The sequence below is a fragment of the Thunnus thynnus genome, chromosome 14 (genome assembly GCF_963924715.1).
Source record: "Thunnus thynnus chromosome 14, fThuThy2.1, whole genome shotgun sequence".
NCBI classification, from domain to species: Eukaryota; Metazoa; Chordata; class Actinopteri; order Scombriformes; family Scombridae; genus Thunnus; species Thunnus thynnus.
The window spans coordinates 20,853,672-20,880,296 of NC_089530.1; the positions used below are offsets into that span (position 1 = coordinate 20,853,672).

The 26,625-nt window shown below is 39.7% G+C and overlaps 1 protein-coding gene across 1 annotated transcript; it reads left to right on the forward strand.

Moving 5' to 3' along the window:
- Positions 1-1,421: 1,421 nt before the first annotated feature.
- Positions 1,422-26,562, forward strand: adss2 (adenylosuccinate synthase 2). Its single transcript, XM_067610498.1, has 13 exons — positions 1,422-1,743; positions 10,424-10,526; positions 14,280-14,348; positions 14,438-14,488; positions 14,642-14,708; positions 17,684-17,791; positions 18,713-18,794; positions 18,885-19,011; positions 20,684-20,838; positions 21,436-21,560; positions 21,775-21,872; positions 22,243-22,392; positions 23,450-26,562. Exons 1-13 carry the CDS (start codon positions 1,546-1,548, stop codon positions 23,500-23,502), a joined length of 1,386 nt encoding a protein of 461 aa, XP_067466599.1. The 5' UTR covers positions 1,422-1,545; the 3' UTR covers positions 23,503-26,562.
- The last annotated feature ends 63 nt before the right edge of the window (positions 26,563-26,625 follow it).

Genomic DNA, 26,625 nt, shown 5'->3' on the forward strand with positions numbered 1-26,625 from the left:
CATGTACTTCAGGATACAAGAAATCTCTCCAATTTAGAGCTTCAGTAAGAATACTTTGATGGAAAACAGCAGTGTTGATATGTTATGACTCATCTGCTTGTTTCATTCATACATACTTTATGGGGCAGGTGGGTAGGTTGGGAACCACTGGACTAAACTAGCTACCTGTATATACAGTAGTTCAAACTAGCTCCACCTCCAGCAGCTACAACAGTAACATGCTGCTTCAACACTGATGCTTCAGTATTAATAATCTAATTATGTCATATATAATAATATATCAGTCACTGTAGAACAAGTACTTTTACTTTGATACTCTAAGTACATTTTGCTGCAAATATTTATGTACTTTTACTTAAGTAGGATCTTTCATGCAGGACTAAAAACAATAGTAAATATTAAATTAAAACAATAGTCAGGTGCCCAAATGAACACTGAAACATGTTTTTCTTGCTATAATCATTCCTCATTCTGACATTCATTATGCACTTACAAAGTAAGTGATGGAGGCCAAAATCCACAGGCCTCCTTCTGTGCAAAAATGTATTTAATAAGTTTATCTGAAGCTAATATGAAACTTCAGTTGTCCTAATTAGTCAAATCAAGTAGATGTATTTCAATGTTACAGCCTTTTTAGTGCCAAAGTCATTCTTTCTGTTAATAAACAGACAAGGAACAAATTAAAGCAAACTACTGGAGGGATGAACACCATTCTTGCAAAAGATATTCCCTCATTTGATGGTTTGATGATGGTGGTGGAGGACGCTGTCTACCATATTGATCCAAAATCTCCCATAGGCGTTCAATTGGGTTGAGATCTGGTCAATGTGAAGTTCCATAGCGTATGATTCACATCATTTTCTTACTCATTAAACCATTCAGTGACCCGTCGTGCCCTGTGAATCGGGGCATTGTCATTCTGGAAGGATAAAAGTGTTCACCCAGAACAACTTTGTATTGATTTACAGTGACTCTGTAAATCAATACTCTAAGAGGACAAGTGGACCCAAACCATGCCAGCAAAATGGTCAAACATTCACACCTGTACCAGTTTTTCCTTTAATTTGTCACTCTTCTGTACATCAAGGAAACACAAAAAGGGGCTTTCATGCTAAAAAAGTGACTGTAAATGTGGCAGATATCTATTTGATATGACTAACTCAGACTGCTGAAGCCTCATATAAGCTTCAGGTCATCTTTTAAATGCATTTTTTTGCACAAAATGATTGTGTAGACTGTGTTTGGCCCCCATCGCTCACATTGAAAGGGGATCTTTCAACAGCAAGTATGAACTGGAGGAATGATTACAGCGAGGAAATCCTCTTCCAGTGTTCATATCGGCAGACTTGACAGACCTGACAGACTTGAAGAAAAAAAAAGTGAACCTGTCCTTTAATTGTAATTTGTGCGCATGTGCGAGGCGTGTTACTTCCTTGCATCTGAACATTGGCGAAGCAAGCGAGCCCTGTCCACTATCGTCGGTGCAGAGCAACGCGTTACGGAAGGGCGCACAAGTGGTGAAGTCACGCCAGGGACCCAGCGGAAATGTCTGAAAGTGGGACTCAGGAGCCCGCGGAGCCCCTGAACGGCGGCGGCGGCAGCGGCAGCCCGACGAAACGAGCACCGAGACCGCCGGTCGGCAACAAAGTAACGGTGGTACTCGGGGCTCAGTGGGGCGACGAGGGAAAAGGAAAAGTTGTGGATCTCCTGGCACAAGATGCGGACATAGTATGCAGATGTCAGGTTGGTTACCCCCCCTCCCACACACACACACACACACACACCCACACATGCTGCGTTCATTTGTAATGCGTGCGTCCCCGGATATCCTGCAGGTAACCGCAGCTGGGAACACCGCCTCTCCGCTGCGTTAACTTGGATGTCAGTTTCCAGCTAGCTAAACCTCTGAACCGACTAGCTAACCAACATCTTCAGCCACTGTGGTTGTTCTCGATGTTTTTGGCTAATGTCACCTTGAATTCCTGCTAGCTGCTTAGCTGCTCAGACACCTGTACTGCTCTGATAAACTGTCTCCTGTCGTGTGCACATGACGAGGTAGCTGAAGGTAGCTTTTGGCCAGCTGAAGAGATCCGGTGCATCACTTCACTGGAGCTTTTTTCTTTTTTTTTTGGCACCGTTAGTGCGTTAAAGCCAGACAGTTAACCTCGCCAGCTAAAGTGGTCCACTAATGTTGGCTGCAGGTTTGGTTTATGAGTCACTCTGTCAGATCAATTCTTTACATAAGTTTAATTACAGAGCAGGGAGGTAACATTATGTGACTGTTATCCATCATATCTTGTTGTGGTCATAATATTTCCATATTTCATATATGAGTGTATATAATTTAGCCTTTAATTGAAATAGTTTCTTTTGATTTTTTGCCTCTTTGTTTTTGTATTTTGATAAATTTCACCCAGCTTTGCCTGTAACAATGACCACATGCCACATTCAGTCTCTTGACTTGTGTTGTTTTTGCAAAGTAAATATTTTTCTTTTCTCTCTCTATCTCTAATGTTTTGTCATTTTAACTTTGGGAAAGATGATTTAGGTGAACTTTGACCTTAAGTCTTCCAACATGATTAAGGATCTATCGATCTATCCATTGACACTTACTGCACTCCTGGTCTCCTGGTCTTGAAGGCTGCATTAGCTACAGTAAGGTTTTTGTGAAATAACTGTACTTGACCATTATTCCCACGCTACTAATTGTTATTAGGGCTGTTATTAGAGCTAACAATTCTTTTCTTGATTAATTGTTTTGTTGGTGAGTTGTCAGAAAATAGTGAAAAATGCTGTTATTATTTCCACACACAGCTCAAGAAGATATATTCAGATGTCTTCTTTTCTCTGACCTACAGTCCAAAACCTATATATATATATATATATATATATATATATATATATTCAGTTTACTGTCATATATGACAAAGAAAAGCAGCAAATCTTCACATTTCAGAAGCTTGAGCGGATGATTTTTAGCATTTTTGCTTCAAAAATGACCAAAAATGATCAAAATAGTTGGCGATTTATGACAATCGACTAATTGTTGCAGCTCTTACTATTTTTTTCTTTTCATCAGTTTTCATAGTTTAAATGTTACATTAAACCAGGCGTCAGACCCAAAAATGCTGCCACATCATGTGGAAAATATTGTCATAGTTGAGTTTGTTTGCATCGCCCAGTTAGTTAGTTAGTTTGGAACTTTATTCTGGTGGAAAATTATCTATGGCTTCACTACAAGGCGTTTATAAAAAAAAACAAAAAACAATTCAATACAATATGGCTTATTGTTGGGTCCGTAAAATTGTCTGATCATATAAACTCAAAGATAATCAGTTAATTATCATAGAGGACAGTGTTTCCCCTCGGTTGACTGCTCTGGGCGGCGGGGTTAGGCTAGCCAGGTTAGGCTAACCTGTTGTCGCTAATTTTGGGGCTAACCCCCTTCACTTTAATCTGCAGTTGAGGAAACAACAGACAAGACTTTTACTGCCGAACTGACAACTGCTAACCTTTTCCTCTGCTCTGCTCACATTCACCGTCACTTTTCTGCCGCTCGCTCTCTCACACTCGCTACGCACACACATTACGCACTGCCCTACTCCTTAACGGAGCTACGTTATTCTTACAACAGTACCTTTCACGTACACGTCCTTTGAAGAATGAAGAGAAGGAGGATGACTATTCCACGCTAACTGTAGCCCATTAATATTAATGATCTTGTGAAATTTTAGCAGCGGCGCTCATAATTTTGCAGCAGCGAATGAATATAAGGGAAACACTGGAGGAGTATGAAAACAAGAAGGTATTCACATTTGGGAAGCTGGAACCAGTGAAATTTTGCTCAAAAATCCCTGCCAATTAATTTTCTGTCGATCAGCTAATCAATTAATCAACTAATTGCTGCAGCTCTTTAATACAAATACACAAATACTGTAAAAAAAAATAAAGTACAGTAAAATAAAACGTGAGAAGAGCTAACTAAGTCTGTAGTTTAACAGGAGTGTCTTGCTTTCTTCAATTAACCAATTAATGACCATTCAGATGCATGTTTTTAAGTGTTGTGTTGATTCTGTTGGCTGCACTTGGTTGTACCCACATACGTATTTACACACTACATACAACACCTACGTTGTTTTGCTTCGGGGGGCCCGTACATACACCACCTTATCATTTCAGACAGACTGGGAGGCCATGCTGCAAAACGACACTTTACGCATGTTGATAACATACAGCTCAGCATGGGTCGAATGTTCAAACAGCTGTTGCTTTCTGATCTAACGTCAGGATTTTAAGGGCGTATCGAAGTATGTATTCTCTCAAATGAATTGTAAACTGTTCACTACTGTCACTTTAATCTGTCGATTATTTTCTTGATTAATCAATTAATGTTTTTTTTTGGTCTATAAAATGTCAGAAAATGGTGAAAAATATCAATCACTGTTTCTCAGAGTCCAAGGTGACATCCTCAAATGTCTTCTTCTGTCCACAACAGTTCACAACTCAGACATTCAGTTTATTCTCATAGAGGACTAAAGAAACCAGGAAATATTCACATTTGAGAAGCTGGAACACAAGAATTTAGCCTTTTTTTCTTAAAAAATACTCAAAACAATTAATCAATTATCAAAATAGTTGGCAATTAAATTAATAATTGGCAACTAATCAGTAATTTGTTGCATCTCTACAGTTAACTACTGTCACATTGGCGTTAGGCTCCATGCCGTGTGTATAAAGGTATGTTAATGTGACTGTACAGCTAATGTCATGCTGTTACTCCCCATCAGGGTTTCAACACATCAAATGATTGTGATTATTTTAATCTCATCAAACTGTAATTTTAGCTGCCTTCTCTTACTTGTCACAGACCAGCAGCGCACGTCTTTGCAGGAGAAGGACTCAGTGGTTCAACTCCTGTCGTTTTTGTTTTGGATTTGCCTGTGGTGTGGTTTCCTGATGCAAAACAGGTGGTTTTGAAATCATGATGTAATACCAATAGGCGTGTGCGTGAAACTTTATTTTGGACTCGTGATGAGGCAATGGCTTCCTCTGTTCTTTGCTTAATGTGTACTTGGTAGATGTTAGTCCCTGATCTCAGGCGTAGGTAAGACAGAAAGCAGTAGAGGGAGGACTGAACTCTTGCCTAAAATATTTTAAAAAGTCCTACTATGATGGCCCAGAGCCACATACTTAGACTACATTTGTTCCTAGCAAGGCTGAAGTCTGGCCAATCCAGTGGAAGACTGGTCAGACGTGGTCTACTGGTCTACTGATGTACGGCATCCAGGCACAAAATTAGCACCAGCAACCAGCCAAATGCTGGTAAAATATGCAAGTGGCTGGTAGATTTGGTAGAAAAAAAGGTAATCTATTGAATGGCCGGTAAAACTTGAAGCCGCACAAGCCATTTGGCCAGTGGACAATAAAGTTAATTTTGCACCCTAACGACATGTAACTATTAGCACGGAGACGGCTACAGCAGAGTAGTGTACTCAGTGCACCTCTGGACTGGAAATCATAAGACTCATATGTTTTGGCAATAGTGGAAAAAGTATTATTGGGGCAACAAGACGTTTTGTGTTCAGTTTAGTTTTAGCACAACAATGTGAAGAACTTCCTGTTTTTGTTGAATAGACTTCAAACCCTTGAAGCGCTCTGTTTCTTGTTTTTTGTTGGCACTTTTCCTGCAACACTGTCTGTTCATGTACAGTAGTGAAAGACTAAAACAGGATATGAAGTCAAAAGGACAAGATTATTGCAATATTTTTAGATGTTTTAACCCTTTTACTGCCAATTCGGACATTCATGTTTAATAGTTCTGCCCTCACAATACTTAGGATTTCATGTCATCATGCAGCTTCATTGTGGTAGTCAGCTTATTCGGCTTGATTGACAATCATGTAATTTGGCCACAGTTTGTTCCTTCTTAACTGTCTCAGTCAACTTTTCTGTGCTTTTTCATACTTTGAGGAACATGAATAAACATTTTTCTACCAAATCCTTTTTTTTGGCGTGCTCCCGGCAGCCTACTGGTTAAGGCGTATGCCACATAACCACAACATCTGCGGTTCTTTGTTGCTTGTCATTTCCTGTATCTCTATCCCCTTGTTTCTCGTCATCTCTCTACTGTCAACTTTTCAAATGTTAAATGTTACTCTGAATACAAACTGTCATACAAGAACTCTTGAATAAATTATCATATAATAAAATCGCCTAAAAATAATGATTTTAAACCAGAATGTGTTTGATCCAAAAACAAGTAAAGAATAAAGGAACCTCCTCAACCGTTTGACGCCCAACAGTTTTCAATACTCAATGCTGTGATTACCTTTCGGTTGGTACCAAAAAAGTAAAACTTATACCAGATTCTTCAGGTTCATTAAATAACACAGCCAATGTTGCTAATCTTTTGACTGTCTGCGGTGTTCAGAGGACTGTTTTCTGTCTCTGTTGATAACGTTGACGTAACAAGGATTCTCCTGTGTCTCAGATATTCCTTGTTCCTGCAGTCCTGCCAAGGCTGGTAAACATGTAAAAATAAACTCCACTCTGGCAGCGTTACTGCACAGTGTCTAACCATACATTATGGTGTACATGTGTTTTTGGGGGTGAGGTGGTGGTGGTGGTGGGGGCTTGTGTGTGTGTGTGTGTGTGTGTGTGTGAGAGTTAGCAGGGAAGTGTTGGAGCAGATAGCGTTGATCTTTTTATAAAACAGGCTTTGCCAGCACTCTTGCGTGGTGTTACTTACAGTCCAGACCTCTAAGATCCTAGAAGTCACAGTAGGGAGAGATGGGTGTGTAGCTAAGAGGGTGTGTTACCCACGAAAACACGTCTCAGACATTTGCATACGTATATTTGGCATGTCTTCTAACAGTTTAGAGATAAACCAGTTGATTAATCGAGAAAATAACAGGCAAATTATTTGATAATGAAAATTGTCATTGGTTGTAGCTTAATATTTTTCTGCATTGATCTTGAGTCGTCTTTTTAAAAGACAGTCTGCTGACGAATCAGAATGAGCAGAGGACTGAAGCCAAGTTAATGTGCTTGATTATACTGAATTATTTTGTAGCCCTCATCTGTAAAAGTTCTTTACAGATGAGTTACAGTTGAATGTAATTGCCCTTAAGGTTAAATCAGCCCTTCCTCTGCTTGGGGACACAATACAAACCATACCTGAAACTGACCGAAAGGCTCTGAAACAAGCTCATCAGGTTAAACCGATGATCTGCCTGTTGGAGCAAATGTCTGAGAAGTCCAGTCAAGTTTACACTGTCGGTTCAGTTGGGGTGTTATACTTGTATTTGTCAGGCGTAGGGTACAATTATTTGCTATTAGCTGTGTCATAATGATAGATAATTTAAGGTGGAGGCACCTGTACCACACGCAGAGTCATTGCACACAACAGGGTTGCTATGGAGATGTTTGCTGAAACCAAGGCTTGGTTGGCTAACAGTCTATTGTGATGAACCTAACCCTGCCCAGGAGAAATACCAACACATGACCGACCATGTCATCTGTCGCAAATTAATGTCAGAGTGCTTTCAGTTTCTTTTTAAACAATACTTTAATTTGAATTTAATTGACCTTGAATCTATTTTAGAGGTGGACTTTGTACTCACCATGGCGCCATGCTGCTCAGAGACAGTCTGGTATACAACCCGTCTGTTTTAATAAACCGGTCATTCTCGATTAATTTTTCTGCGGATCAACCAGTTAGTCGACCAATTCTAATTTCAGCCGTAATAACAACGTCTGCCCTCTCATACCAAAGCAGAGCAGTGTCAGATCCATGTTGATCCCCGGTCAGGAGCAGCGTCACAGCTCCAGATCAGGTAACATGTCTCGATCCATTAACACCAACAACAGTAAACTCAAGCTTTTCTCAGGTCTTTGATTTATACTGAAAGTGAGAAACTTTAAGTCTGATTTCATACCAAACCTCTTAGTTTTCTTTTTTTGTTTTTTTTTTCTCACTTTGTGTCTGTGAACGCTTCCATCTGTTGTGTCTGGAAAATCACTGAGCTCCAGTCGTGTCGGGTGAAATTGTTTGTATCACAACAGCCCTTCGGTTTGAGCAGATCATCTTTCCTGACACCACTGTGTTAAAGCAAATCCCTTTTCATTGTACTCTCAATACACAGTCGGATAATCTACGCTGCCGTAGCCGTTCACAAACCACAGAACAGTAGCAGGTGATCGAGTATCTAAAGTTTCTTGTGATTGGAATGAGAGGCCCATCACGGGACTGTATAAGGCCCGGAGTTACCTTCTGTTGGGGGGTGGGATGGATTGTAAAAGTATCTAAAAAGGAGAGGCATTTATTCCCCCCTCCCACCTGTTCCCCCACTCCACCTTCAGGCTGTGACCAGGAATAACCCCATGTGGTCGAAGCACATGTTGGGCATGATTTATACCCGCAGGCTACAGCAGTGGTAAAAACGTCCTGGTCACAGGACGGTGTAAGTTGAGTTGGCACCTCAGGTCCTGAACAGTGACGCAGGCTGCAGAGGCATGTACAAATCCACAGCTGCCTCCTCCCCGCCCCACAATATTTGTAATTGACCAGACATGTCATCAGATCTGACTCCAGGAGCTGAGTGAAAACTGATCCGCTCCCCCTCAATATTCAGTGTTAAACGACGCGTAACATCACTGAACTCCTCCTGTTTCATGTTGTACGTTAAACGGTGAACACAACAGCTGTGTGTATGGATTACGAGAGATGCCATAGTGTGTTTTTGGTCCTTTCTGCATCCTCCACGTGTCATGCACAGATCTGTCTGATCAGTCTGTATAAAAAAACTCTAAATACTTAAACTACTTTCCTTCCTTGACACTTGTCCACTCTTTTCTCACCTCAGTGTCTTTGCACTTGAATTGTGTTCTTTTCACTCCTATTATCATGCTCTGTTTTTTCCCCCCCGTCTGTATCTCTTCTTCATCATTTATTCTTTCTCCAGAAGTTTTTAATTTCATGAGCCGCAGAGCTCTTGCATCTCCGTCTGTGAAGTGTGAAGCAGAGAGAAGCAAAACAGGTCAGATTGTGACGTCCTAGGACTCACTGTTCTCCTTCTGGGCTCCACTGTTGCAATTTTATCTCCATAGTCAGCTGTTGTAAATCATGTGCAGGCCTGTATGCAGCGTCCAGAACACCCAGCGAGCACATACTGTCAGTGATTAAATAATTAGTCCAAAGATGGTTGAATTGTTTGATCCCATCGATCATCCAATCAGAGCGCTTCAGTATCAAATACTTCAAAGTGTTTGCATCTCGACTTCTTTGAACTCGTGTTTTTCTGTTGTTTTGGAAAACGGTTAATCATTAAAATGTTGTTTCTGAGAACATTTTATTCATTTCAGGACATGTGCGTGGTTTTATACAAAAAACATATTTCAATTTAATGTCCTGCAACTGTTTTTACCCAAAATAAAAAGTACTTTTGTCAGATTATATTATTTGAGCCAGAAAGGTGATTTCAGTTGCTGCTTGTAGAGCTGCAACTATGAGTTGATTAATCACCAACTATTTTGATAATCAAATAATCATCTTAGACTTTTTTTTTTTTTTTTAAAGCAAAAATAGCAAATATTTGTTGGTTCCAGCTTCTCAAATGTCAGAATTTGATGCTTTTCTTTGTTACACATTATAGTAAACTGAATATCTTTGGGTTTCGGAAAATTATAACTGCCATTTCTCACTAATGACTGACATTTTTTGCACAGACAAAATGATTAAGCGGTTAATCAAGAAAATAATCATCAGATAGAAAATAATCATTAGTTGCGGCCCTAACTGCTTGTATTTAAGAGTAGAATGAGCATGACATTTGTCACCCAGTTTAAGCTCCTTGTTTATGAGCTAAGTGACAGTGACTGCCAAACTTTTGATATTTGACAAGTGCCAGAAAAGGCAGGTTAGCTTGTTAGCGGCTTGTAAAACAACATATCGATGGAGCTGCCGATCCTCTGTTGGAGTATGATGGGGGCTTCTGACTGCAGTCAGTCTTAGATTTTGTTTACGTAGGTGTTGGAAGCAACAAGTCTTGCCAGGACACGTCCACGGCTTTGTCGTGCAAGGTAGATTATTATTTACTTTGTGTTTAATCCATTGCACCAACAATCCACTTGACATTTCTGTTGCTCACGCATTTGTCAGTAAGTTTACACTGGAGCGAAACCTTAACTGAAGTTTGGATTTGAGTGCATAGTGAGCAGAAGTCTCTAAGCAACGGAGCAGAGCAGCAAACATACAAACAGTCACTGGCCGGAGGTTTATGTATGATGCTTGTTGCTACTCGCTAAACTATTCAGCCTGCCTTCCAGTTCAGACAAACAAAGTTGCAGAGCTTCCATTAGACTCGTGCTTCTGCGTCCCTGCTCGTCTCTCTCCTAATTGGTCTCTCGTCTCTTCTCTCCGCAGGGCGGCAACAACGCAGGACACACAGTGGTGGTTGACTCAGTGGAGTACGATTTTCACCTCCTCCCCAGCGGCATCATCAACCCCAAGGTCACCGCTTTCATTGGTGCGTAATACACACCGTACTGATGCAAGCGTTTGTGCCATCTACACACTTTAGTTTGCACACACACACACACACACCCTATTTGCTCACACACAATTATGCACCGACTCTCCTTCCAAGGCCGTCTTCGCTCGCTATTTTCTTGATGAATTGATTGAGCCTCCTTTTTTTTAGTCCGGCGCTCGTCGCCGCCGCCAGCAGTACAGCCTCCATTTTGACGACTGCTACAGTGAGTGTGATCAGCTTGACTCAGAGCCAGACTGCAGGCTACATCACATCCACTCATCTGCAGTAACTTCATTAGCTAATGGAGTATTACTTCTTCTCTCTGGCTCCTAACGCTCCACACATCTGCACTTTAACATGTACGGCTCTACGATCTGTCGATACTTAATCAAGTTTCTGCTTTTTCCTCTTTGATATATATGACACATTAATGCCATACTGCAGACTCAAGCACTCTGAGAGGAAGGTTTACAGTATGGTGGTGGAGTAAATGTGACCTGCACTTATGAATGGTGTCTCAGGGTACGGTGCACTTGTCCCACCCTTTGTCATATTAGTTTTATTAAGTTTTATATAAAAAGCCAGGAAGTGTATTTGTTTATTTTGATGGAAAAGTGAAAAAAAATGAAATTGGACAATCAAAAACTTATTGCAGCCATTTATTGTTTTTTTTTTAGTGTTGACTTACCTGAACTCATGTGAGTTTTCTCACCATTTTTCACTCCACTTTCTATTACCAGAAGCCTTTTCTGAGCCGTTCTTATTTAAAGAAGCACCATTAATCTCAACAGGAGACACTACGCACAGCGTTTTCTTAACAATACGTCCAATTTGGTGGAAGCTTTTACCGAAAGTGCCCAACAGTGCCATGACTATACTTAAAAGCTGTCAGCTCCTTGAGGGTACCAACTCTCTCGCAGAAATAATTCACGCTCTGCACATTGAGCCTTCCAGGAGGAAAAAAAAAACTATGAAATACAGTGACTGAGCTGTGGTGATTATTTGGGAGGTGTTCAGATTATTTTTTAAAAGAACAGCAGGCTAGTTTGTCATTCATGGCTGACATTTTTCTTTCTTTCTAATTCCTCACATTCACAGTGAGATCAAACTGGAAATATAGATCTGTAGTGTCTCTTCCTTGATGGGGCTGTATTTTGTATATGTGGTTATTGTTGGAACAGACAATGGGACGTTGTGATAGTTGGGAACAACATATCTTTAAATTCAAGACTCTAGTCAGTTATTTTGACATCTGCGTGACATTTTGAAAAGAAAATCTAATCTCTACGATCTAATCTCGTAGCAACAGGTGAGTGTTACTTCATAGTTACATGAAGCAACTTCATGCTGATGAACTGTACAAACTGTACTCATCAAACTGTGAGACAGACAACTAGAAAAGTGTTTATTATTTGTATTCATAGTGACAATATAATAATTAAATAGTGCAGGCAGAGTGGAGAGGCACTCCTGTTTATTTTTATTCTCCCCCCCTGAGTGTGTAAAAGTACATTCATGGCCTCCAGCGCTGGAAGTTCAGGTCTTTCCTGTTCTTGAGCTGCAAATGTTTTACTGCGTGTCTGCATCTCCTACATTTTTCTCAATTTCTTTCCTTACATTTTTATGTTGAATTTCGGTGGAAGTAATTACCTCACCTACTCCAGTTAATGCAACCCAATTAAAAAGATAATTAGGGCCAGCTGTTTGAATACTCTTGTGAACAGGCAGATAAATACATCCTATAACATCAGTTAGGCTTGTCAGCGCTCACCTGCGGCTGCTTTCACAACGATAGACGTCGACTCTGGTTTAGATGTAACTTTTTAAAATTTATTTTATTTGTTTGCACTTTAAAAATAATATATTTACAGCAGATTTAAAGATGGGTTGATTGTAGTAGTAGTTAAACTTTTTCAACCAGTATTTGCTTGAGGAGTCAATGTAATTATACACACTCAGTTGCCAGTTTATTAGGTACATAGTAGGTAAAACTTGCAGTTTAATACAACAGAGCTGTAATAAATCAACCGTCATCAAGGTTATAATGTTCTGTTCTTTTTGTTGAAACAATTTTTAAGAGTTGTTGCTTCAACTTGGGGTGTGCTGTAGTTTGTGTCGCTGTTAAATTGTGTTATACTGAAAAATGTTTGTTATAATGGTATTTAGTCTAACTTAATTGATATAAATGCACTTATAAACACTTCTCAATGTAACAAAGTAAAATATCAGTAGCACCACAAGCTACAGCTTCATCATCAGAAACAGATTATAACCTTCATGAAGGTGGCGTTTCTAGGATTTTTTTCACATCAGACATTTTAACTTGTCATAGTAGGAAAATTACAGGTGCTACTAATAAAATGAACAATGGCTCTGTTCTATTTAAGTGTCCCAGTAAAGACAGTGTGACAGTGAGCCAGCATGCACAGTACCAGGACCCTGTAACTGAAGCAGCTAAATAAAAAAGCCATCATTAATTTATTTGTTTACACCTGTGTTTTTCCTACTGTGACATGTCAAAATGTCCTTATTGAAAAAAAGGTCAATTGCTGGGATGTTGTATTAAAACTACATTAGTTTTAATTTGGTGAACATAATAAACTTATTGTAGTGAATCAACCTGAAACACAATGTCCAGTTCACCTCAGTTTGGGAAAACATGTGACTCACATTCTGTTATTTTACTAATTCCAGTTTGTTCTCTATGCAGTCATAAATCATTGGCTCCCAGCCGGAGCGCCACGACTTCTGCACGGAGTCACAAGATAAATAGAAGCAGTGTAAGAAAGAAGAAATGATTCCTAAGTGTTTACATTCACTCAGGGATTTTATCTTTTTCTTTTGAATGTTTAAAAATAGAAAATGTGACACATAATACAGTAAAACAGTATTAAATTGCAGCCGTTTATTATTTTTTTGGTTACTGTGGTTACGACAACAGCTCATTTTCATCTGAGCCGTACTGATCTCAAGGCAACACTTAACCTCAGCACTGAAGCTTTTAACCAAAGTACCCAACAGCACCATGACTGTACACTTAAGGGCTGTTGGCTCCTTTAGGGTACCCACTCTCTCACAGTCAATCAATCAATCAATCAATCAATCAATCAATCATTTCCTTCTGAAAACACTGGAGAGTTTCACCTCTTGTAAAAATGATGAAAATGAAACAATATAAGAAGGTTTGAAGTAAAGCTGCAACAATCAGTCACAGCTTCACTCTTATTATTATTATTATTATTATTATTATTATTAACTCTTAACTCACAGATGTTTTAGTAATTTTTTTTTTAAGGAAAACATTTGGTGGCTGCAGCTTCTCAAATGTGAGGATTTGAAACTTGGGTGTGTCAAACATGAAAGTAAACTCGATATGTTTGCCTTTCGGACTGTTGATCTGACAAAACAAACACAACAAAGACATTTGTTCACAGTTTTCTGACATTTTATAGACAAAACAATGAATTGGGGAAGTGATCATTGGATTAATTAGCCCTCGTTTCAAGGGAACATCACTCTTTGGTGAAACTGTTCACAGCTCATGGATTGTGGATCTGTATATAACATGAGTAGAGGTCACAAGTAGATGATGCTTTTCTTTTAAGAGGTCATGCCAGAAAGTTGGGAACCACTTGTGTAAAAATAATGTGAATAAAATCATATGAAACAACTGTATCTTTACACACACCCATCTTTTCTCGGGATGGGTCTATATTATAAACTTTTTTTTTTTTTAATGCATCTCAGGCAATGGTGTAGTGATCCACCTTCCAGGCCTGTTTGAAGAGGCAGAAAAGAACGAACGCAAAGGAAAAAGTGAGTTAAACCTACTTTATATAACAGACGATAACAGAACAAGTCTGCGTTCTCATGTGTGGAGACTCAACCTGTATTTGTGTCGGCAGGTTTAAAAGGCTGGGAGAAAAGGTTGATCATCTCAGACAGAGCACATATTGGTAAGTCCTGACTCTTTTTTTTTTTTTTTTTATATCAAGCTATGAGTGAATGTTTTGAATGGTACGCATGCAAAAAATGTGTGCGTATGTGTGGACGTCCTGCTTTCTCTTAGGTGTGTGAGAGTGTGTGTCCCCTCTCTCCCTCCTCCGCAGTGTTTGACTTCCACCAAGCGGTCGATCGCGTTCAGGAACAGCAGAGACAAGAGCAAGCAGGCAAGAAGTAAGAAACCAGTTACTTAACAATGGCTGCAACACACACACACACGCACACACACACACACCATGTTTACAAAGGAAGGACAGATCAGATCAGTCATCTATGTGAGGAATCCTGTGAGTCACTTCTTATGAAAAAGCCAATATAACGCTCAGGGACGTGCATTCACCTTTTGTCTCATGATTCAGAATGTGTTTGGAAACAAAACATGACAGACTAAAGCAGAGTACGGACAAGAAACTGCAACACTTTTTGCTTTCCTTTGCTTTTGATTCATGTTAGCAGTGATTCACGGTTTTTTTGTCATGTGAAGGTCAATGTTCTGCTGTCTGGATGATTTTATCTGACTTTAATTCTGCACCTCTTGCACTGAATTTTTTGTCACAATTGTTGGTACAAAGGAGAACAAAAAACCTTCTGGTGGCTGGTCCAGTCTATAGCCACGGCTTTTTCTCATCTTAGCACCTTGTATACCACTATTGATAATCAATTTGTTGTTCGAGCAGAAATAACATCAGAAACGTTTGATGCTTCCAGCTTCTCAAATGTGAAAACTTGCTGCTTTTACTCGTCTTGCATTTTAGTGACTCTGGTATTTTGGGATTTTGCACAGTTAGTCAGGCAAAACCAGACATTTGTTGGCAACACTTTGTGCTCTAGGAAACTGAGATGAAAATTTTTTTCTGATGTTTTTTAGACCTAACAAAAAAAACATAATCTGCAGACTAATCATAATAAAAATAATAGTTAATTTCAGCCCTAGTTACATTTATTTCAATGATGTATCCCCATATTGAACAAAAAAGGCAGCAGCCAATTTCAAAACAGATCCCTGTAGATAAATGTTGACATTTTCATTATATATACACTTTTTTTTTTTAAAGATAACCTTTTATTAGAATTGAACATCTACATTTCTTTTATTAATTTAAACATTTATTTATCTACACTTTCCATATGTACAGAGATGTCTTTCCACAGTGACACACATGCATATAATCTCATCACTGCTCTGCCTGGAGGCGTCCTCAGAGAGTTCAGAGGACAGACAGACAGTTCAGCCGCCCTGAAGCCAGGGACACACAGATGGGAGAGTCTCCGCTTCATCACTAAGAGACTTAATGAACCAGCAGTCAGACTTTTAGATTCTATGAAGAGAGAAATATTTCATGTAGACATTCCAGGTATTCTCTCATTATCAGTCTGACTTACTACACACCATTTTTCAAAACAATTTTGTGTTAATACATCTTTAGCCCGGGCAGTGAACCATACCGGTCTATGTGAGGAATGTTAAGCCGAGGCTGTGGAGCATTCAGCATGTTAACCTCAAGAGAGACCATGTGTATTCCTGTTGAAAGCTGGGTTGTCTTTAGCAGCTCAGAACCAAAGCCTCAAACACCCAGCCAGATACTCTGTGTGTGTGAGAGAGTGAGAATGCTTGTCCGCTAGGGTGCCTTAATGGCACAGTCATTATAAGCTTTCAGCAGATTGCTCTTACGGGCTGGTGGATTTCCAGTTTCTCCAGGCATCCTACGAGCTCCGCTGCTGGAAGTCAGAGCAGAATGCAGTCGCTAAGAGTCAGATAAGACAGTTTAGGTTAGCCAGGACTCGGGTTTCTTAAAACTAGAAATAGCACAAGTCTGGGTTATGAAAACAAAGAGGAGACTTTTAGTCCTGTAATTCCACATACAACAAACTTAAAAATAGGAAAATATTTGGTCACATTCAAACGCAATTTGAAACCAGCTCATGTAAGTTGATGCATCACTCAAATTGTTTACAACAACTATTCTTATTATAGCTGTAGAAACATCTACACAGACACAAAAAAGGTGTAGAATTTCCTTGCAAATGCATTAACGACAGACCACAACAGCCAGTCTGTGAGCCATAATAGAATCAAATCTGATCCTAATACACAATACGCTCGTTTCATTGCAAAAGGCGGGATTTATTGATTCCATCTTTTTAGAGGATCAGTGTCACATCTGCTAGGAAAACTTATGTGCTCTTAATATGTTTATTGCATATTACACTCTTCAATCAAAAGTAGAAAACTGTCTACATGTGACTCAGTGTGATGGTTTATTAATGTTTCCTGCCACATTTAAGATTTAAAATGTATTATTTAACACTTATTGTGGATTTTTCTGTCACATTTTTAAATATAAATAGCCATATAAAGTCTTTTGAATTGTGCTCTGTACTCACATGGTGATTGCACACTGCATGTTACACATATGCCGTTGCTGATGATGAAACTCAATAACCAAAGATGATCTTTGGCTATTTCCGTTCTGTCGTTTGCATGTTGAGTAAGCAAATTGTCCAGCGCCCAAGCCTTCCTTTTAATAGGCCGAGTTGCCAAGGGGATATGTCGGGCGTGTCATGTGTAAATGTTTAGCTAGTTTGACAAGGGGACAATGCTCTGTCAGTAACAAGTCTGCAGAGTCTCAAGTGATACAGAAGTGTGAAAAGATATTTAGTGTCAGGGCTCGGGTTGATACGGGGGGTTAAGATCAGGGTTGCTTGAGATGCAGAAAATAGTCCAGTGATGCTATTCAGCATTTTCTCACAAGTCAGTATCAGCATTGGACTGAACAGATGAAGCCTCACCTGTCACTTGTGACTCACAATGTTCAATCAACATCTGTATTTGATATATGTATCAATTTACTGTAATTTACACCCATTTTGGTGATGTAAGAAAGTAGTTCCAGTCAGACATGGCAGGTCATTTGTCCACTGTAGATTCTTATATTTGCCGTCAAGCTGAAACTACGCTGCCGTCTGCTCTTAAAGAGGTTTTATAAGAGTTTCAGGGTAATTGAGTGGATGATTAAACTGCAAAAAGTTATTTTCTAGATTGAGATCACATGCTAATGCTAGTCTTTTTTTTCTGTCTCTCTCTCTCTCTCTCTCTATCTCCTCTCTCTCTCTCTCTCTTTCTTTCTCTCCTCTCTCGACCTGCCCAGCCTCGGGACAACAAAGAAGGGGATTGGTCCAGTGTACTCGGCCAAGGCAGCACGTAGCGGCCTCAGGATATGTGACCTGTTGGCTGACTTCACTCAGTTCTCTGAAAGGTTTGCTCCAACATTTCAAGATAAGATCTCTAAGGGTTTTGACTCAGTTTGTCTTTTGTGTGTGTAAAACTCTACAGAGACGATTAATCGTAATACTGTGAGTGTGTAACATCGTTGTCTGTTTCATGCCTTACAGTACTTTTCCCTCACTGAAACTTCCAGGAAAACCAGGACATTTTTTATGAATTTCATAAAATTTTACCTCACACAGTTATCTCTAGTTTTATGGCCTGTTTTAAACACAGGGAACTTTATCAGGGATACAGGAACTGTTTTTGGGAAGTCAAACATTAACTAAATTCAGCTCCAGGTACAATGGAACCACAGGAACGAAAAGTTGCATTACTCTGGGCATTTTTATTGCATCAGAATATTGAACATAAAAATGAAAGTGCAGTTTGAAACGTAATTTTCACATAAGAGGAACTGACAACAAGTTTTTGTGTTGTTTGTTTTTTTTAATTTACTGTCAGTTTAATTAGTAGTTAATGTACTGCTCAGGTGAAACTACAGTTTAAGCTCTTGACGTGATTACGTGTTTCAGAGTTAGAGATTTATTTTTTTATGGCCAAGGAACGATCGAGTTGGATTAAACAGTAATTTGACTGTGAATGACAAAGAAAAAACTGCATTTCCTCTTACCGGTCTAGTTCTCCTCCAGTCTAGTTCTTCAGATTCAGGGGAAACACAGACATTAAAGTGCATTTGGACTTTTAATTCCTGAGGGTTTTGTAGTTCCTGCAAATATTTAGTTTTTAAAGTGTGAATGAATCTATAATGCCTGGAAAAATGGCTGAATATTTAGTTTGAGTGAGAGTTTAAAGTCTATCTCAACATGACGTAGAATGAGATCATACAAGTCTATGTGGTGGAGAGGAGATGTTTGTATTAATCAAACCTGATCAGCGTTGCTTGTTGCAGGTATAAAGTTCTGGCCCAGCAGTACGAGGCCATGTACCCGACTCTGAAGATTGACATCGAAGGAGAGCTGGTCAAATTAAAGGTAATGCAAATAAACCAAAAAAAAAAATTTGCGACGTATTTAATACATTTCTGTCTTTGCAGTAACATTTTGTACGTTCTTGTTTTGTAGAATTACGTGGAGCAGATCAAGCCCATGGTGAGAGACGGGGTGCACTACATGTACGAGGCTCTTCATGGTCCTCCAAAGAAGATTCTGGTGGAAGGAGCCAACGCGGCACTGCTGGACATAGACTTTGGTCAGTGCTTCACTGTGTGTGTGTGTATAATATGTGAGTGCGCATGTGCACTGCAGTGACACACGCTTTACTCTTAACTTGTTTGTTTGCATATTTTCCGTTAATCCATCTGATAATAAGCTAATTTCGTTCTGCTAACCTGTACTCTCGGTGTACATGTCGTTTCTAAGCGCTGTTCAGTGCATCTACAGTGACCCAGTGATGAAACACTTAAAGCTTTGTGATGCTCTTTACAAAAAGCCTGCTTGGAGCTCAGACTAGTGACGATGGTAAGTTTACTAACTACTACTGACGTGCTCTGGCATCCAGGCTTGACGTGCACGCTCACGAGATAAAACCACACCCGACTGTGCATGAGCACGAAAGGCACCCTGTATCAGCAGTCCGTCAGTGAGTCGATCAGAATTACAGAGTAATTATGAAATTCAGAAATATTCAAATATTGAAAGCATTAAATTGGGATTTGCTTTAGTTTTATTTTTTCCTCTCAGATAATGATACACCAGACTAAACATCCTAATCCTCTAGATGTTCCAGTGTGTCACTGTAACAGAGCAGAGCTGTCATTATTGAAAGCAGTGACGGCACTGAGCAGATTAAATTACAGCCGAAGGTCCAACACTGGTTATTATCACAACACCACGCTTGTAATAACTCTGGTGGTATCAGGGCACAGCGTCCTGCTGACTGATAGACAAACAAGCTCTCTCTCTGATAGCTAGCAGTTTATCTATACGTCATAAGAAATGGTGGCAAATGTCATCAAGCCATAACTTTATTTAGAGTTCAGGAGCATCAGTGGCATCGGTGTTTAGCTTTGAGAGAACACATGACTGCTGATGGATGCACTGGCTGTTGCAGGGATCAAACCTGTGTCCCTTTTTGATTACACAACAATCTATTTGAACATTTGAGATGCTCTGCATGTGGCCAGCTTCCGGCAGTTTGAACTCTGCACTTGCACAACAGTGAAGCAGACAATTTCTGAAGCACACCATTTTTTAAAAAAAACAAAAAAAAAAACCTGAGGTAGAGCTGGCTCAGTGTTGGATCTGTGAGCGGTTATAACCTCAGGTGCATTCTCAGGGAAAAAGACAGACTAGTCAAACTGCACTCAACTTCACTGAGTATTTTGGGCGAGGTTCTTTCTTCTTAAACAGTCCAACTAACCACAAGACACTTCACCTCAATCCAAACTCACAGCAAAGTATTTGAGAACATTTTACGTAATTAAATGAACTTGCAGGCTTCGCCATGAACCAGTGAGCATGTCCAAAAGTATTTGAACATCTAATGAGCTGTGGTTTCAGTGGTGTCCAGTGATTTAGGGGAGAAGGTCACATCTCTGAGGACAGGTCTAGCCTGGGCTAGTCAGCCAACTATATCAGGACAGGTGCTGAAACAAACATATCTACTATGTCAACACGGTGCCTTATCCGGAAACAGCTCATAGCCCTCGCTACAAATCCACACTACGCTAGGTGCAGCAAGACTGAAATAAGTGCTTAAATGTAGAGAACAATGAATCACAAACATCAAAGTACAAACATATCCTTCTTGACAAAATATCCCCACTTAAATCTGTCTTTTAATTGCATGTTTGTTCAACCAGCCTCTATGAATTTAAGGAAAAGTATATCACAATCAGTTTTCACTCATTGTGTCATTGCAGGGACGTATCCGTTCGTGACATCGTCCAACTGCACGGTGGGCGGGGTGTGCACGGGTCTCGGCATGCCGCCTCAGAACGTGGGCGAGGTGTACGGGGTCGTCAAGGCCTACACCACCAGAGTGGGCATCGGAGCTTTCCCGTCAGAGCAGAGCAACGTAAGAAGACGCACGCCGCAACTTATAACACCCGTCAATGTGCAGACATGACATAGAATCATGTTTAAAGATGAGGATAAAGCTTTTTCAAAATGACTTTTTTCTACAAATATTGATAAAATGTCACAGGAAAAAGCTTAAAGTTGTACAACTTTCAGCTCAGGTGGCTTAAGTCTGTACAGTAATCAAGGACATTGGGGAAATAAACTTGTTTTAATGTCATATTTACCTGGTCAAAACATCGTTTATTGACGTGATGTGTAATGTGTACAACAGAAGGTGACTGTGAGTAGTTTTGTTGTCAAACAGCGCCACCCAGAGGAAGGTCCGTTACACTGTCACCAATAACCGTCTGTAGTAAATTTCATTTGTTAAGGTCAATAAATCTGTCTGTGACACCTGTTCATGACTAAAACTGAAGCCTGAATGCAGAGGTCAACATTTATTGGTGGGATATTTTTGGTTTCTGTGACTGCTTGATTTGACTGTTACATAAGTCATGTAGAGTGATCGGTAGAACTTCTTAAAAAAACAAAAAAAAAAAGTCAAAGTACTGAGTGTGACGGTCTCTCTGCGCTCATCCTCTTGTCTTTTTAGGAGATTGGAGAACGGCTTCAGACTCGGGGGAAGGAGGTGGGAGTGACCACAGGCAGGAAGAGGCGATGTGGTTGGCTGGACCTGGTGCTCATCAAATATGCACACATGATTAATGGTTTTACCGCGTGAGTGAGACTGTTTTTTTTTGTTTGTTTGTTTGTTGTTCTTTATGAAGTGCAGTTGTTTAGCAGGTAAAGGCAGCTTTTCTGGCTTAATTTAGACAAAAGGGAAGAAGAAGAAAGAGTTCCCTTTTTGCTCCAGTTCTTTTAAAAAGAGTGAGTCATCTGTTCAGGTAGTGCACACTAAAAGGACCTTCCTGTCCCCTCTGTTCCCCCACAGTATAGCTCTTACCAAACTGGACATACTTGACGTGTTCTCGGAGATCAAAGTGGGCGTAGCGTACAAAGTCGGCAACCAAACTATACCTCACTTTCCAGGTGAGCCAGTGCATGAGTGAGCACTTTTTGTCAAACTGTTTAAATGGAAAAATGTCATTTTATTCCAGCATCTGTTAAAATAATAATGGAGTTGCCAAGAAAAGTGCTCTCTTCTGTCTCTTTCTTTAATGATGTTGGCAGTAAAGAAGTTGGTTTGATGAATCAATTGGATATCGTCTGACCTTTTGTCAGTCTTTTCCCTTCTTCCGATCATTATCATTATTTATAGAGAGCTCCGTTTCAAGGCAGAAACTTATTGATCTGCTGTCACAGCAGTTTGACTGGTGTCTCTTGTAAAGTTAATTGTGTGCTATTAACCTCCCCTCCCTCCCCCTCTCTCCGTCCCGTCTTTTCACTGACTCTGTGCCAGCTAATCAGGAGGTGTTGCAGTGTGTGGAGGTCCAGTATGAGACGCTGCCCGGCTGGAACAGCGACACCTCGGCTGCTAGAACCTTTGAGGAGCTGCCAGAGAACGCCCAGAAATATGTCCGCTTCGTTGAGGAGCGCGTGGGAGTGCCTGGTATGACATCTGACACACACAATCATTGATATACAGAATACATATAAAATTAACATGCATAGATATTAAGCCTTCTTGATTTACATGCACTTAAGTAATTGAGTTACAGTTACAGTCGGCTTTCTCAAGTAAGTGATTTCTTAAATGTTGAGTAAACAAAAAAACTTTTAAGAGACCTGATTTCCCCTGAAAAATTTTTCCTGGAGAATCACTATTTCTTGGACATTTGTACAAGTTTCTTATCTAATCTAAGCTTTTTACAAGTTTCTTATCTAATCTAAGCTTTTTAGTTGTGCATGACAAAGACTTCAGACAAGGGAACGCACCGCAGTGACAGCAAAGTAGGGATGAAAGGAAGGATAATTACTCAGAATGATGAGTTCACATTAATGCTGTCTGGAAAAGCCCCACTTTGTCTGTCTGTCTTTTTTACTGCACTGAAAAAAACAAAACAAAGTTTCCAGAATAAGGTAAGAAATAGGAAAGAAATCTGATGACTGATGTGCAGCATGTATATGCAGAGTCACGGGGCCACTGTACTACATCAAAAGCACTTGTCAGATGGTCGAATAGCTTTGGAAACCCCCCCCCCACACACCTTTTCCAACGTCTGATTAGAGGAGCTGTGTAGAGCCATTTCTGTAACCGACAATCTGACATTCACACCTACTTGACGCTGTGATTGGCCAGCGGTGTGGAAAGGAGAAAAGGTTTGAACTTCTCTCTCTCTCTAGCTCTCTGTTTTCCTTTCATGACACAACTATTTCTGTCACTCCTCATGTGAACAACTGCGTGCAACACTGTGAAAGCCTCACAGGAGAGACTAACAACTATAAAACATTTTAGTTTCCAATGAGGTTGATCAACCATAAACCAATATTTAAGGTAAACTGGTTACTACAATGCATGTAGACACACAGATGTGAGACCTGCTGTATTAGAAAAATACCCTACGTGACCTCTTTTAGACTAAATGTAACTTGGACCCAGTCTGATATAATTCCAGCTTCTACATGAGAGTAAATTAACACCCACCTGTGCTTCTTTGTTCCCTCAGTCAAGTGGATCGGAGTAGGCAAGTCTCGGGAGTCCATGATCCAGCTATTCTAGACAGAGGGAGGAGAAACCCAAGCAAAGAGGATGCACAGCAGCGAATCAGCTCTACCCTTCGTCCCCCCCCTCACCCCCCCACTCACACACAGCCTACCTACCTGTCTCAACACTCCAACAGAGACATGAGCATCATGTCCGTTTTTAACACTATACCACTGTATCATCAGACCCTTCCCATGTAACAGGCCAGACCTCTTTGGATCAGACTCCCATCAGACTGAACTCCGTGTATGAATGGTTCCCAGCGTCTGCATCTGGATTTTAAAGCCGTTTTAAAACTTTAGGATTACAGTTTCACACTGAAGTCCCTCGTTTATTTGTCCCTGTTTATATCGTAGCCATTTATTTCAGACACACAATACACTCGGCAACACCAGCTGCCGTCAGGTCTGATAAAGGACATGAAGGGGGACACACACTCATTCACACACACACTCACACAGATACAGATACAGACACGGGTTAACTCCCCGGAGGAACTGTTCATGTATGTTAGGTCAAACTTTGTGTATTTTTGTTAATCTATGCTGTGTTTTAAATGCGCTGTGCCAGTCTGTTGTAAATCAGTTTAAAAGTTTTAACCTCCGCACTTTAGATGCTTCGGACTATACCTGCTTTATGTTTTATTCTGCCAGATGTACAGCACATCCTGACATGATAAAGGGATCCTTTAATATTTTAAATTTTGTCTTTTTATGTTTTGTTTTTTCATCGTCAGACGCACGTTTGGAGTAAAGACGTCTTATATTGCCTTGTTGTTCAACCAAAAAAAAAAAAGAAAAAAAGAGCTTTTACATTTCTTGCAGCGAGGAATCACTTCCACTGAGTGCTGTTGGTTGAAAGGTTGGTGCTCATCTTTCTGCATTGTGATGATACACATGTTTCAGGTATTATTTTTGACAGGTGAGTTTTCCTTTAAGCAGTGTAACTCCCTTTTTTTTTTTCAAATGGAAATCAACCCAGCAGGCCAGAGTCTCTTCACTTACATCATTGTGATTGTTTCTTGTTATCATTATTGATTTCTTTTGCATTTGTAGTACACTATTCTGTTACAGAGTACGGGGAAGACAAACATAAATAGAGTCATGATGATTTTTCAACAAAGAAAAGTATGAATATGGATTGATAAATATAAGACAGTTGGTCATCTTTTCATCTTTTCATCCAGTCTTCTGACGTTGTTAAACAACAGGTTACTCATACAAGGAAAATAAGAAATGTCTAGTCTTGGAGTGGACTGTATGTTAGATATTAAAGCTTGTCATCCAGCAAAATGGCAAACAAGCCAATCAGATCTACCTGTTGGTTTGGTGTCACAGATGGAAAATGATACTGTAATGTGTAAAATTCCTGCAGTTCATGGTGTGAATCAGGTTTTGCATACTGCTAGATGTGAAGATATTTAGATTATGTTAAATCCAGTGATTCAGTACTGCACTTCTATGAAGTAGGAGGACTAAAATGGGATATATTCTCAAAAATCAAAGCAGCAGAGGCTGAGATGTTCTGACTTTTAGTCACTTATACAGGTCTCCTCTAACACTGGATCTGACATTTTCCATCAATGCTGCATTCACAACAAATGGGATGGTCGGTAGAAATGGGAAAGATTCCCATGCTGACGACTTGGGAGTATTCACATTTACGACGATTGTATTGTTACAGAATTTGTCAGAGTTAAAAATACTGTGCATAAACCATATAAGACTATTTACATCCATTAAATGTGGGTTTATTTACATTTAATGACAGACTTTGGCTGAGTTGTCCATTTATGGTTTTTATTATAAAGCACCAAGTTGGATCTATCAAAGCTGACAAGTCCCAGTTTCTACTGTAATTACAACGTGTATGTTGATGTGAACAGTTTAATGGCAGAATGCTCCTTTAATGAGCCCCTAATAGTTTGATTAGAGGGGGAGAAGAAGAACTGGAAACCAAACAACTCTTGGTGAAACTGAACGATTTTTTGGTGAAAAAAGTGTTGTAAAGACATACAGTAATCAAAAAAAGTAATATTCCCAATTCAGAAGCATACTGTGGTAGTTTAAATGCACCAACAGATTCTTAAAATATATCATTTGCACATTATTAGCAGCCAGGAACACTCTGAATGTATTTTCATTTTTTGTGTCAAATGTTAGAAAGTCTTGACCTGTTTTGCAGCGGCAGCGAAACACGCCGTCCATGAACATGAGGAAACATTTTTGGGAGAGTTTTATTCCAAAACACAGTTAAATATACACATGTTGAGCTACATCATGTTTTGTTACCTGAAATTTTGCATTCACTATTTTAAAATAAGCAGTGTCAGGGAAGCATTTAATCAAATTATCAGTGTGTAACTTTGGAATAAAACTCTTCTGTTTGTCAGTTATATAAAATGGTATCAAGTCCGTCTCTTCTCTGATGACGTAAACATGAGCCGTACAGTCTGAACCACTTATCTCAGGACATACTGTACATCAACTAAAGGGTATTAATGTATAAAATCTTCATGTTAATTCTGTCTTTGGGTTGTATGTACAGTAACTGCTGTCATGTCAAACCACTGGGACGCTACGAACCCAACAAAGCCTCATGTATAGTTTCAACAACTTATTTAAGGTAAACTTTGTTAAGAGTGATGCTGTTCTCACTGATAAAGATAAAGTCTCACTAACATGTTGCTCCTGTCTGTCCTCTAGTGGAGCTTAGGAGACATGAAACTAGAAATGCTGTGACAACAATCTTTCAGTGTCCCATCACTGCTTGGTCCACTGAACATTCAGGACAGACTCTGCTTTGGCATCTGGTCAAGACTAAATGAATGTGTTTTAGGCTACAAGCGCACAAATATACACACAAACACCCTCCGAACACAGCCAGCAGATCCTGTTAATGTTTTAGTTTTCATTTAAACTCTTACTCCTTTTATTTCCAGTGACGTATATATTTCAGGTTGTAAATCATCACATCTTCACATTCTCCCGAAATTAATCCTGACATATTTGGTGTCTTTGGAAACTTTGGTATCTCGACTCGAATTTAAAATAAAGTTCTGTGGGTTTGAACAATGTTGGACTGCAAAGCCTGAATTTTTCATGTCGGTGAGGTTTTAAAGGTTCACAGTTTTTCATA

Bases quoted from the DNA above. Each gene is read 5' to 3' on its own strand.
- adss2 (XM_067610498.1), top strand. From the start codon at position 1,546: ATGTCTGAAAGTGGGACTCAGGAGCCCGCGGAGCCCCTGAACGGCGGC. The intron at 1,744-10,423 runs GTTGGTTACCCC...TTCTCTCCGCAG, and splicing joins ACATAGTATGCAGATGTCAG to GGCGGCAACAACGCAGGACA. The intron at 22,393-23,449 runs GTATGACATCTG...TTGTTCCCTCAG, and splicing joins GGAGCGCGTGGGAGTGCCTG to TCAAGTGGATCGGAGTAGGC.